Source organism: Giraffa tippelskirchi, chromosome 7, assembly GCF_054371585.1.
Source record: "Giraffa tippelskirchi isolate mGirTip1 chromosome 7, T2T-mGirTip1v1.2.pri, whole genome shotgun sequence".
NCBI lineage: Eukaryota > Metazoa > Chordata > Mammalia > Artiodactyla > Giraffidae > Giraffa > Giraffa tippelskirchi.
In genome coordinates, this window is record NC_137281.1 from 101,775,062 (window position 1) to 101,788,265 (window position 13,204).

Here is a 13,204-nt window from a genome sequence, read left to right on the forward strand (position 1 = left end):
ATATGTTATGTGAGGAGGAGGAGTGTGATGGGGCATACATGAGACCAAGATGGCTATGGATTTCCATGTGGAAATATCCAATAAGTAGATGGAGTATAAGCTCTAGTAAGAAAACTGGGCTAGGAACATCCACATGCGAGTCATTAACACAGCTGTATTACTAGAAGCTCTGGAGTAAGCAAGATAACCCAGAATGGATGTTCAAGAGAAGAGTCCTAGGATGTAGAATGGAATCCCCAAATTATCCAACACTTTAAGAAAGAAAGGCGAAAGGATGCAACAATGGGCATTGTTAAATTGGGGCCAGAGAGGCAGACAGAACACCAGGACAAAATGTTGTGCACTCCCACACACAAAAAAAATGAGTTTGTTTCTAGATTGGTATTGAATCTGTTAGGAAGCTAAATACAATGACGGATTAGTATCTACTATATTTTATAACATAGAATCAGTAGCTTAACTTTATAAAATGAATACCAATGAAGTTGTGCCGGCAGCAATTAGATTGCAACGGTTTTAGAAATTAACCATTCCTAAATGAAAGAGATGATTATACAGTGGAGGAAATGCATAAATTCAAGGGATTAGACCTGGTAGACAGAGTGCCAGAAGAACTACAGACAGATGTTCGTAACATTTTATAGGAGGAAGTGACCAAAGCCATCCCAAAGCAAATGAAATGTAAGAAGCCAAGGTGATAGTCTAAGGAGGCTTTGCAAATATCTAGTGAAAGAAGAGAAGCAAAAAGCAAGGGAGAGAGGGAAAGACACACTGAACTAAATGCAGAGTTCTAGAGAATAGCAAAGAGAGATAAGAAGGCCTTTTTCAATGAACAATGCAAACAAGTAGAGGAAAATAATAGAAATGGGGAAGACTAGAGATCCCTTCAAGAAAACTGGAGGTATCAAGGGAACATTTCATGCAAGGATGGGCACTATTAAAGACAGAAATGGTAAGGACCTAACAGAGGCAGAAGAGATTAAGAAAAGGTGGCAAGAATACACAGAACTACACAAATAAGGTGTTAATGACTCAGATAACCACGATGATGTAGTCACTCACTTGGAGCCAGACATTCAGGAGTGTGAAGTCAAGTGGGCCTTAGGAAGCATTGCTCAAACAAGGCTAGTGAAGGTGATGGAATTTCAGGTGAGTTATTTAAGATTCTAAAAGAGAATGTTGTCAAAGTGCTACACTAAATATGCCGGCAAATTTGGAAAACTTAGCAGTGGCTACAGGAATGAACAATGTCAGTTTTCATTCCAATTCCAAAGAAGGGCAGTATCAAGAATGTTTAAACTATCACACAGTTGTGCTCATTTCACATGCTAGTAAGTTATGCTCAAAATCCTTCAACCTTGGCTTCAACAATACGCGAACCAAGAACTTACAGATGTTCAAGCTGGATTTAGAAAAGGCAGAGGAATCAGAGATCAAATTGCCAACATTTGTTGGATCATAGAGAGTGCAAGGGAATTCTAGAAAAGTATCTATTTCTGCCACATTTGCTATGCTAAAGACTTTGTGTGGATCACAACAAACTGGAAAATTCTTAAAGAAATGGAAAATATTAGATCACCTTATCTTTCTCCTGGGAAACCTGTATGTGGGTCAAGAAACAACAGCTAGAACCTTACAATGAACAACTGATTGGTTCAAAATTGGAACAGGAGTAAAACAAGGTTGTATATTGTCACCCTGTTTATTTAACTTATATGAGGAGTGCATTATACAAAATATCAGGCTGGATGAAGCACAAGCTGAAATCAAGATTGTCAGGAGAAATATCAACAACCTCAGATATGCAGATGATATCACTATAATGGTAGAAAGTGAAGAGGAACTAAAGAGCTCTTGATGAAGGTGAAAAAGAAGAGTGAAAAATCTGGCTTAAAACTTAACATTCAAAAAACTAAGATCATGACATCTATTCCCATCACTTCATGGCAAAAAGAAAGGGAAAAGTGGAAGCAGTGACAGATTTTATTGTCTTGGGCTCCAAAATCACTGTGGATGGTGTTGGAAGCACTGAAATTAAAAGACACCAGCTCCTTGGAAAGAAAGCTATGACCAACCTATGTAGCATATTAAAAAGCAGAGACATCATTTTGCTGACAAAGGTCTGTAAAGTTAAAGCTATACGATTTTTCCAGTAGTCGCGTTTGAACGTGAAAGTTGGACCATAAGGAATGCTGAGTGCTGAACAATGGATGCTTTTGAATTGTGGAGCTGGAGAAAACTTTTGAGAGTCCCTTGGCCTGCAAAGAGATCAAACTAGTCAATCCTAAAGGAAATCAGCCTTGAATATTCATTGGAAGGACTCATGCTGATGCTGAAGCTCCAAGACTTTGGTCACCTGATGCGAAGAACTGACTCATTGGAAGAGATCCTAATGCTGGGAAGGGGACAGCAGAGGATGAGATGGTTGGTAGCATCACCAACTCAATGGACATGAATTTGAGCAAAGTCAAGGAGATAGTCAAGGACAGGGAAGCCTGGCATGCTGCAGTCCATGGGGTTGCAAAGAACCAGACACAACTTAGCAACTGAACACACACACAAATGAATGAAAAGGAGGAAGCTGAGCCATGAGACAAGTTCCACAATCACACTAGAAGGAAGAACAGCAAGTGTCTAGGTCAGGGGAGAAAGAATTGAGATGGCAAGGATATAAAACAAAAATTATATTGCTTTGTTCTAAAGTTAGGTGATTTTTATTTCAATCACTTACCATACTAACATATTCTTTGGAAGATTTACACTTCGCTACATGCAAAGCAATTAAAAATCTATCTCAGGAGTAGTGGAAATAAGAAGTCCTGAAATGCTGTAACACTGTTGTCAACTCTATTAGACCTGTATCTGTAACATCTAAAAATATTATAAAACCCAAACAAAGCTGTTTCAAAGGACTGAGGCTTTAAAGTTAGTAGATTAGTAATAATAAAATATATTGGTAACAAAAAACATCTATATTATTATTAGGGAACATTTAACAGGAAGCTTCCTGTGTGCTGATCTGTCATGATTCCTCTGTTCCTTAGGAGCTGGCAAGCCACTCCCAGGGACTGAAGAATGCATGCATTTCCTTCGTTAGCTTTTCCATATGGTGAAAAGTAACTATTTATGACCCTCTTCCTTTCTGATATAGAAAATGATTATTTACAACCCTCTCTCTTTGAGATGAATTCTAGCCTTATGTTTCCTTGGTAATTTGTAAGATTTTTGATCCTTATCTTTGCTGAGAAAGCTACCTTGTAAGACAGTATATATACCCACACTATGTTGAATAAAACACCCTTGTTCCATCAGAGCTTGGGTCCCCGTGTCTTTCTTCATCTCTCTCTCTCTCTCTCTCTCTCCACCACCCCCCCCACCTGCCCCCTTCAGGCTAGTTCTTTGGAGTGCAGAGGCCCACCGAAGCTTACTTACTTGCCCGAGCTTTCAAGACCTCCTTGAGAGGGTGCCCTGAGCCTACGTAAGCAGTGCAAACTCTTAAGAGTTTCATTGGTTTTCTGCATATACCAGAGAATATCAGCCTCTTTCTTTCTTTCTTTTACTTTCTTATCATCCACTCCATACCACAGGTTCCAGTCCATTAAAGGACCCCAACATATTATCAGTAACTTCATTTACTTAAACTTTGATACCAGATTATAACTGGTCTTTGGAACATGCCTTATTTTCAAAGTCATATTTTGCCTGATCTCTGGCCACTAAAACTCTTCTCTAATTATTTAAGACGTTTTGTTTTGTTTTTGTTTCAGAATAAGCCCATTCCTATTATATACGTCTTTATAATAAATTTAAAATTTTCTGTTTCTAAAATAGTTTCATTTATTAATTTATGTGTCAAACTCAATTATTCATTGATTCACTCTTTCTTAAGGGTCACTATGTACAACATACTGTAATAGGGCTGAAGATTTTGTGAGTAAATTAGAAAAAATATTCCTTTTTCTTATGAAGTTTAGAGTTTAGGGATGATGGCTACATGGAACATGTAAATTCAAATAGAAGGAATATTAACAAGTTTTATTGAAGTATATAATGGGGTTATTTAGTCTGCTTTGAGGACTTATGGAAGAGTATGAATGGCCAGAGGACATCATAACCTCATAAGCTTGTATGAAAATTTAAAACTATAATTGTATTGTACACCTTTACTTCACATGAATCTATATTAGAATTAATCAGAGTAATCAAACCCTTATAAAATTATTTTTAATGAAAGAAGCTCATTATAGTTACCAGTTACCAGAAAGGAGATTGTGTAATTAATGTAATATTAAAAGCTAAAAAATGGGATTCTTTAGAAATAAGATGTTGTGGATAATTGCTTTTCTGGTTAATTGAGTGCTAAGAGTTTTTACTGCAATGTCACATTTGAACTGAAATTTTATTTTTTAGGTAATCATGTACTTTAATAGGCTATAAGAATATAATCTGAAAGATCCCTCATTGTTCTTACTGTAAATGTAACATTTGGGAGGCAGGCATTCTAATCACCCTTCCATACAATTGAAAGAAAAGCCAAGGTAGATATTTAAATATAGAGGTACTTTAAATTTCTTTTTAAATTCACTCTTTGATTTGTTTTTTTAGGTAGGACTGCCACCTGCTCTACTATTATTTAAATGTTGGCAGTGATTTAAACATAGGGGAAATTTTACAGCGGGGACCTAACCCTTCTTATAAATCATCCCAGAGAACACATATTTTAGCTTGTCATTTCACAGGAAGTATTATTAAAAGTAAGCTTGATACAACACGCAGTTCAAAACAAATTTGTTGCTGATGCCTTCAACATGCATTACATTTTCATTAGTTGCTGACAGAGGTGGAGGTGGGAAGTAGCACTAGCTGATTCATCTGCCTAAATGAAAATTGCTTTCCCTTCAGCTAAGAGCAAGTCAGCTGTTTTTCTTCATTAATACTGGATGTGTGCATTTCTACGGGAGCTCTTCTCTGTCAATGGGTATAGGAATGATAGATTCATTGGTTAGACACACTGGTGGAACTAACATAGTTATTGTGTTAACTTTTGTCCCTAAGAGGTCTTTCACCAAGTCTTAAAGATATTAACATTTTTAAAACATGGCTAACACACTTTCTTTTCCTGCCCCCTCCCTTCCCCATCTCTTCCCCGCCCCTCCCTTCCCTTTCTCTTTTACTTAATAAATCCCATTGGCTCCCTATAAATAAATATTATTGAGTTTTTTTGTATTCTTTTCCAACGATATTTTGGGGTGACTCTCAACAAAACGCATATCAAGTAATTTAGTAAATTAAAGGCACATGATTATGGTGAAGGCACATATATGTGAAATGAACATGGTCACTGAGTAAATCTGTAGTTTTGCCCAGTACTTCCTGGCATCCTGGCAAAAAGTAGAAAACAAATTATGTAGTTCTTATTACCAAAAAGGAAGCAGTACACCATCATCTCAGGAGACAGAAAATTCTTCCTGTCATAAATTCCAAGGAAATCTCTCACATGAAAAATGATGTAGAAATGATACAATGCATACAACGAATGAAATAATTAGCAGCTATAAAGCAAAGCAAAGTAATAATTTCATCATGATGTTCCTTTAAAAATGAAGTGAATCTATCGTTGTTGTTTAGTCACTAAGTCCTGTCCGACTCTTTTGTGACCCTACAGATTGTAGCTCACCAGGCTCCTCTATCCATGGGATTTCCCAGGCAAGAATACTGTAATGGGTTACTAATTTCCATTTCCAGGGGATCTTCTGACCCAGGGATTGAAACTACATCTCTCGCATTGACAGGTGGATTCTTTACCACTGAGCACCAGGGAAGCCTGAAGTGGATTTATCATTTACTTAAGTCCTTACCTTTTGTCTGGGTTCTAGGGCCGTTAGGTAAAGAGTTAATATACATGGCTTAGGTGAAAACACCCTAATTTTGGTTCCATGGGTACATAGTAGTTTTAAACTTATACATACCTCAAAAGGTCAATTGTTATCTACATAGTAAAAATGTAAATGAATTTTATTTCTCAGCATACATCTCTTACTTTTTAAAAAAAGCTTAGTAAATTTCCCTAATAAAAAACAAAATGTAGTTATATTTCAAGCACAATTATTCTGTGCCAGTACTATGGAAGCAGTGACAGATTTTATTTTCTTGGGCTCCAAAATCACTGGGGACAGTGACTACAGTCACAAAATTAAATGATGCTTGTTCCTTGAAAGGAAATCTATGACAAACATAGACTGTGTTAAAAAAAAAATACAGAGATATCAGGTCCATATAGTCAAAGCTGTGGTTTTTCCCCGTAGTCACATATGTATGTGAGAGTTGGACCATAAAGAAGGCTGAGAGCTGAAGAACTGATACTTTCAAACTGTGGTGTTAGAGAAGACTCTTGAGAGTCCCTTGGACTACAAAGAGATCAAACCAATCAATGCTAAAGGAAATCAACCATGAATATTCACTGGAAGGATTGCTGCTGAAACTGAAGCTCTAATTCTTTGGCCACCTGATGCAAAGAGCCAACTTATTGGAAAAGACTCTGATGCTGGGCAAGACTGAAGGCAAAAGAAGAAGGTGCTGGCAGAGGATGAGATGGTTAGATAGCATCATGTACTTAATGAACAAGAATTTGAGCAAATTCTGGGAGATAGTGTAGGACAGGGGAGCGCTGCTTGCTACAGTCCATGGGGTCACAAAGAGTAGGACACGACTTAGTAACTGAACAACATCAACATGACATCTGAAATCATACTACACTTTAGGGACCATTGACTGCCTGGAATGCTCTTGTGTTACAAAATAAAACAGTGAAAAACAAAACATATACCTAAGTAGATGACTTACATCCTTTTACACTGACAGTAGATGGCAACTTTTTAAAGTAATCTTTCTTTATCCTCCTACCTTACATGAAAAGAGATATATTTATAATATGTTGTCTATAACCTGCCTCCCCTACCCTAGTCCCATACGTTAGGCTCAATACAAGATTTAGAGCAGAGGGATAGGGACAATAAAACAATAACTGAATTCTGACTTGTAGGAATGAGTCGTTTCTATCAATCACGTATTTAGCACTCTACTTCGGTCTAAAAAATTAATATGATAAATATGCCCCATTTTAAAGAGTATGTATGAGGGAAATTCTTACAGACTACAAACTTAGCAACAGAGAAAAGTCTTCCTTTCCTAATAAATTTTATTTTTAAGACTGTATTGGTGAACTGATCAGTAGGTGGCGCACGTGACAGTGGGTGGGGAAGATGGCGGAGGCTGGTAAGGGGACTGAGAGACTGCCTGTCGTGCTTCCGGTGCTCAAGTGTCAGGACACGGGGCAGGGCCCAGAGTACTCCTTGACCGGCACTGCGATCAGCCACCACTGACACTCCCATGGCTACTGTTTTGGGGAAAAGCCAATTCTGACTCCATGTTGGAAATGTTTCTCTGACTTGCTCTTCATTGGTTTTGTTATTATAATCATACATACTGGCCTGCCTAAGAGAATCCTGCTTCTCTGCCTGCCGGTTAAACTAAAGTGCCTTTGTTTAGAACCCTGTCCACCTGTACATGGCAGGAAGGAAGAAATTAACACATCCCTTGCCTGAGGCTTGCCCTTCTAGGAGACATTTACAAGATTAATGGCCTTTTTACTTTGTTTCCTCGCCTCCCCCATCTCTGATCTGTAACAGAACTCGGCATCCAAACCCCAGACAAGATGGTTATTTTGAGATATATCTTCTCAGGTCAGCACAGAAGGAGGTGAACTGGGTAACTCTACCAGCTGGTGGGGGAGGGGCACTTCACGCTCTGGGGGCTTGAGGCTGAAGGTGGCTGGACCACCAGGAGGAGCAGTTGCTGCTGGATGACATAGAGAAGTTCAGCTTCAACAACGGCGAGAATATGACTACTCAGGTTGTCGCTTCCTGGACTTCCCAGGAAGTGATGGCCGAGCAGCAGCAGCTGGGCTACATGCTGCTGAGGGATGACTATCAGATTGAGTGTGACCGGGATGTGGAGGCACTCATTAGCTGGCTCTCCATCAACTGCCACAACAGTCAAGCTGAAGCACATGCAGGTGGACATGAACATGCACATGGACATACACATGCGGAAGCTCAAGCAGGGCAGCCGCGCAAGACCATCACCCGTGACTACAGCCTAGTGCCGGCCTTCCTGGGCAGACACAAGAAGGAGAAAGGAGGTGGCCAAGAGCAAAGTCACCAAGGAGGAGAAGGACCTGCAACTGAAGCTGTGGTTACTCTCCCAGTTCACGTCCTGAAAGTGATTCCACTATCTGTTGGAGAACATGCAGAAGGAGAAGAGACTGTGCACCAAGATCCGGGAACTGCAGTGGTACCGGAGCAACAGCATCACGAAGATGGAGGAGGCAGCCGAGTAAGAGGCAACCTGGCACAAGAGTGAGAGGAGGAAGGCGAACAAGAAACTAGGCAGCTCCAAGCGCAGCAAGGAGAATTGTAAGGACGGCAAGCTTGCTGCCATTAAGAACCTGCCTGGCTTCTAGCTCTTGTCAGACTGTGAGACGGTTCTCTGCAGCTCGCTGAACCTCAGCCCCACATGCTATGTGACCGCGTAGGCCATCATCATCAAGGGCCACCTCCGGGAAAGGCAGAGTATCCCCTCCAAGAGCCACCTGCCCAGCTACCTGGACAACGTTCTTAAGGATTTTAAACTTCCTCACTCAGGAAGAGTGGGTGGATATCCAGGGGTGCTTCCTGAAGCCAAGTTGCTGTGAAAGCTGGAATGATGGTATAAAGCTTAAGAGTCAAAAGGACCAGAGGAGGGGAAGTAGGGGAGAGAGGAAAAGCTTTTTTCCCCATTGTTGCTCTTAAACAAATTGAGGGCTTATTTTAGGATATAAATTCTTTTTATGGTCCTCTGAAGAGGTAATCTTAGGTCAAGGGGGAGACAAATACATGCATATTTTATTAATAACTTCGCCCTAAACATAGTACTTTAAGATGATTGCCTTTAAGTGTTCAGTTTGTAGAATATTATGATGAGATTGGGGAATTTCCTTTTATTTGTGTTTCTTCCCACCCACTGGTATAAAACTGTTGTGCTGTCCCTGTCTGGCCACCAGCTTCACCCTCTGACCTAAGATCTGCCCACTGCCCCACAGCCACCCATGACAATTGGCACAGCCACATGGCACTTTAGGTGGGACCAGGGGAGGGCAGCTGGAAGAGAGGCTGGGGAAGGGCAGGATGGGCATCCACAGGGACTTGCAAAGAGGAATCTGGTATTGAGCAATTTGGCCAAACAGAGCTTCCCCATGACCACTGGCAGTGGCAGAGTTTGAGCCTGGAGCTCTGAAATCCAGCTGCTGGGGATCTCACTGTGGAAGGCACAATGACACTCAGCAGGCTCCCCAGGGTCTAGGGGGATGCAGGGCCCAGAGCAGATTGCCAGACTCTGAGCCTCTCCTCCTAGGGGTACCTCTTGCTGCTCTTAGAACTTATGTGCATTTTTCTCGGAAGAACTCATTTTAGAAAGTTCACCCCTGAGAGTTCTGGCGTTAGCTCCTCCAGGGTTTTCACCCCACTGGCAAGTACCACTTTCACTGAGAATGGCCATGGATCTTACTTGAGTGGTGTGTGGCATTAGGCACTTGGCTAGGCGAGGGCTAGAGGAGCCCCTGGGGGTCTTAAATCCTGGGCACCACTTCTTTCATTCACTGTCTTGACCCACTTATGGGTGTCTTTGCCCAGCTGTATTTAGAGATGTCCAAGGTAAGGAGCAGCGGCTGCACTTTGCTGGAGCAGCCGTGAAGAGATACCCCACATCCAAGGTAAGAAAAACCCAAGTAAGACGGTAGGATTGTTCACTTCTCTGTGAACAATCTGATAAACTGATAAGAAATTGAAATTAAAGCCCTTTGCAGCTTACTGGTATATGATGAGCTATAGACTAATAGAATATTTGAAGATACTATATTAGAAAGCAAGTTTGAACATTGAGACTTGCTGCATGATTGTACAACAGCTGCTGTGAATATTAATAATACTGTCTAATGACTTTCGTTTTCCCGTGGCACATTCAGAAATTGTTTTAAATTAATTTTTTAAATGACTGTTCCTCATTGCCTTTTAGCAGTTTTAGCATAGCATTAAGTCAATTTTCCCTGATGGGCTAAGGCCTTTATAAATGCAAATATACAACATTTACACAAAGACCTAATTAAACAGTGTACCTCTTTTTTGGCTTGTATTTTAACAGTTAAATCTGTTTTGTGGATTTAGTAATAGGGAGTTTCTTTACTTTGAAAATTGCAATCAGTAACACCAAATTTGGGCTGTAAATATTTGTTGCTTATACTTTTACAAGAATTTTTACTGTGCTTAGTCTCCAAGTACTTTCAAGATGAATTAAACATTGGTGCTTTCAGCATTTTGTAATCCTAGATCATGCCAAACTGAAAATGGAAAAGCTTGGGGATAGTGACTTCTTTTCTGAATCGATCAGTATTTTTCAAATTCATCTGTTTCAGATATGATAGGTCTAGTTTCCCATGTATACCATTTGCTTTTAACATGCCTTTAGGGTTTTGTCAGCTACATAAAAATTTGGACCATAATTTAGCTGGCTTTCTCATGCTTCTTCATTAGTTCTCTACACAATAAAAAAGAATTCCTCCAGAAAATAACTAGCTATCTTTAAAAAGATTTTATGATTCTTTCTTTGATACCTGTAGAACATTGACTATTGTGGAAAATATTTTCTATTACTGTGGAAGATATGAAAGTTCAGTTTCAAAGTTCTTTAACAGTGGATCCAAATAAAAGTTGATACAAACTAAAAGCTAATCACTGTATTTCAGTATAAAAAAGAAACTTCTCTTAAATTGTAGAAAGTAAAACAGTACTTGAACATAGTTCAACATGTTGTTTTAAAATAGAGACTTATTGTTAAGTCCTGTGTTGGTGACCAGGAGGGACTTGCTAGCCATTAAAGACTGATGTCCATTACTGAAGATGACCTTGCTTTGTCTATTCTCTGTATAAATAAAGGATTGTTCCATCTACTGTTTGAGTGTGTTGCATTTTCCTTGGCAACTCATATTAAAATGTTGTTATTCGGTCACTAAGTCATGTCTGACTCTTTGTGACCCCATGGACTACTGCAGACCAGGCTCATTTGTCCTTTAGTATCTCCTGGAATTTGCTCAAATTCATGTCCATTGAGTCGGTGATGCTGTTCATATCTCACCATCTCATCCTCTGCTGTCCCCTTCTCCTTATGCCTCAATCTTTCCCAGCATCTGAGTCTTTTTTAATGAACTGGCTCTTTGAATCAGGTGGCCAAAGTATTGGAACTTCAGGTACCTGATCAGTCCTTCCAATGAATATTAAAGGTTGATTTCCTTTAGGATTGACTGGTTTGATCTCCTTGCTGTCCAAGGGACTCTCAAGAGTCTTCTCCAGCACCATAGTTTGAAAGCATCTGTTGTTTGGTACTCAGCCTTTTTTATGGTCCAACTCTCATATCTGTACATGACTACTGGAAAAATCATAACTTTTATTATATGGACCTTTGTTGGCAAATTGATGTCTCTGCTTTTTAATACACTGTCTAGGTTTGTCATAGTTTTCCTTCCAAAGAACAAACATCTTTAAATTTCATGGCTGCAGTCACAGTCCGTAGTGATTTTGAAGCCCAAGAAAATGTCACTGCTTCCCCTTTTTCCCCTTCTATTTGCCACAAAGTGATGGGACCAGATATGCAGATAATGCTACTCAAATGGCTGAAAGTGAAGAGGAACTAAAGAGCCTCTTGATGGGAGTGAAAGAGGAGAGTAAAAAAGCTGGTTTGAAACTCAACATTCAAAAAACTTAGATCATGGCATCTGGTCTCAGGTGGCATGGGACTTCATGGCAAATAGAAAAGAATATTCATTGAAAGGACGATGCTGAAGCTGAAGCTCTGAAACTTTGTGCGTCTGATGCAAAGAGCCGACTCACTGGAAAAGATCCGGATGCTGGGAAAGATTGAAGGCAAAAAGAGAAGGGAGCAGCAGAAAATTAGTTGGCTAGATAGCATCACCAACTCAAAGGACATGCATTTGAGCCAATTCTGCGAGATAGTGAAGGACAGGGGATCCTGGAGTGCTGCAGTCCATGGGGTTGCAAAGAGTCAAACATGATTTAGTGACTGAACAACAACAGCAAACCATAACTCCCACCTATTCTTCTAAGAGTTCCTTCACCTTTCCTAAAAACTATATATGCTCCCCCAAGAGGCCTCCCCTTTCCCTATTAAAATGTTATTTCAGCCTGAATTCTAAGTTACCTCAGGGAGTTACTCATTTTTCCATGGCTATCTCCTATGTATACATGAGGTATTTATGTTAATGAACTCCTGTTTGTTTTTCTGTTCATCTGTCCTTTATAACAAGGATCTCAGCTAAGAACTCAGAAGGGTAGAGGAAAAATTATTTTTCCTCTTCTCTATAGGATAAATTTGATATGAAACTTAATTTATGAAGTTTTAGAATCATCTGTTTCATCAGCCAGGGAATTTTTTCCAAAAATTACAATGTTCTTTCACCTCCTAACATCAATACTCATAATGCTATTACCATTTATTGCAATTTTACAGTGTATTTGGTATTTTGGTAAGTTTCTTTCCTGTCCTCTTCAGAAGATTTCTTTCGCCCATCTCATGAATTTTAAAACTATGTAATACTTTACTAGGCTGTCTTATACTCAGAGAAAATGTCAGAATTTTCAATTCTTTTTAAATTGCTTATTTATATAAGAAACCTACACAGAAGCCTGTCTAAAGTTGGTATAACTGCTGATAATGAATATTGCTTTGTTGCACACACTAAAAAAGATTTAATTTCCAAAGGACTCTGGTTAGAGAGCTCTCTTGGCAGTTAAAAGACTTGCTGTTTTTATAGAATTTTACCATAATTCATATGCAAGAAGATTGCCAAAGTGTAAATTATCCATAGAGTTGTGTTGCAAAATAAGCTGCTAGAGAAGCATGATTAGCTAATTGCATCTAATGACTCTGAAAATATAACACCTCCTCCAAACTGGAAGAATTAGGAAAGGATCCCTTTTTTTTTTTCCTTCCCACTTGTGCCTTCCATGGTAACTAGGGCTGATTCTTTTCCAAGAAACTTATTCTTTGTTTGCTGAGCAAGCTGATACCTGCTGATAAGATGGCTTTACTTTCAAGT

At 39.4% G+C, this 13,204-nt stretch overlaps 1 protein-coding gene across 1 annotated transcript; it reads left to right on the plus strand.

Annotated features, from left to right (window-relative positions):
• Positions 1-7,254: 7,254 nt before the first annotated feature.
• On the plus strand, positions 7,255-11,041 carry LOC145512212 (uncharacterized). Its single transcript, XM_081505842.1, has one exon. The coding sequence runs from the start codon at positions 7,900-7,902 to the stop codon at positions 8,419-8,421; it is 522 nt and encodes a 173-aa protein (XP_081361968.1). The 5' UTR covers positions 7,255-7,899; the 3' UTR covers positions 8,422-11,041.
• The last annotated feature ends 2,163 nt before the right edge of the window (positions 11,042-13,204 follow it).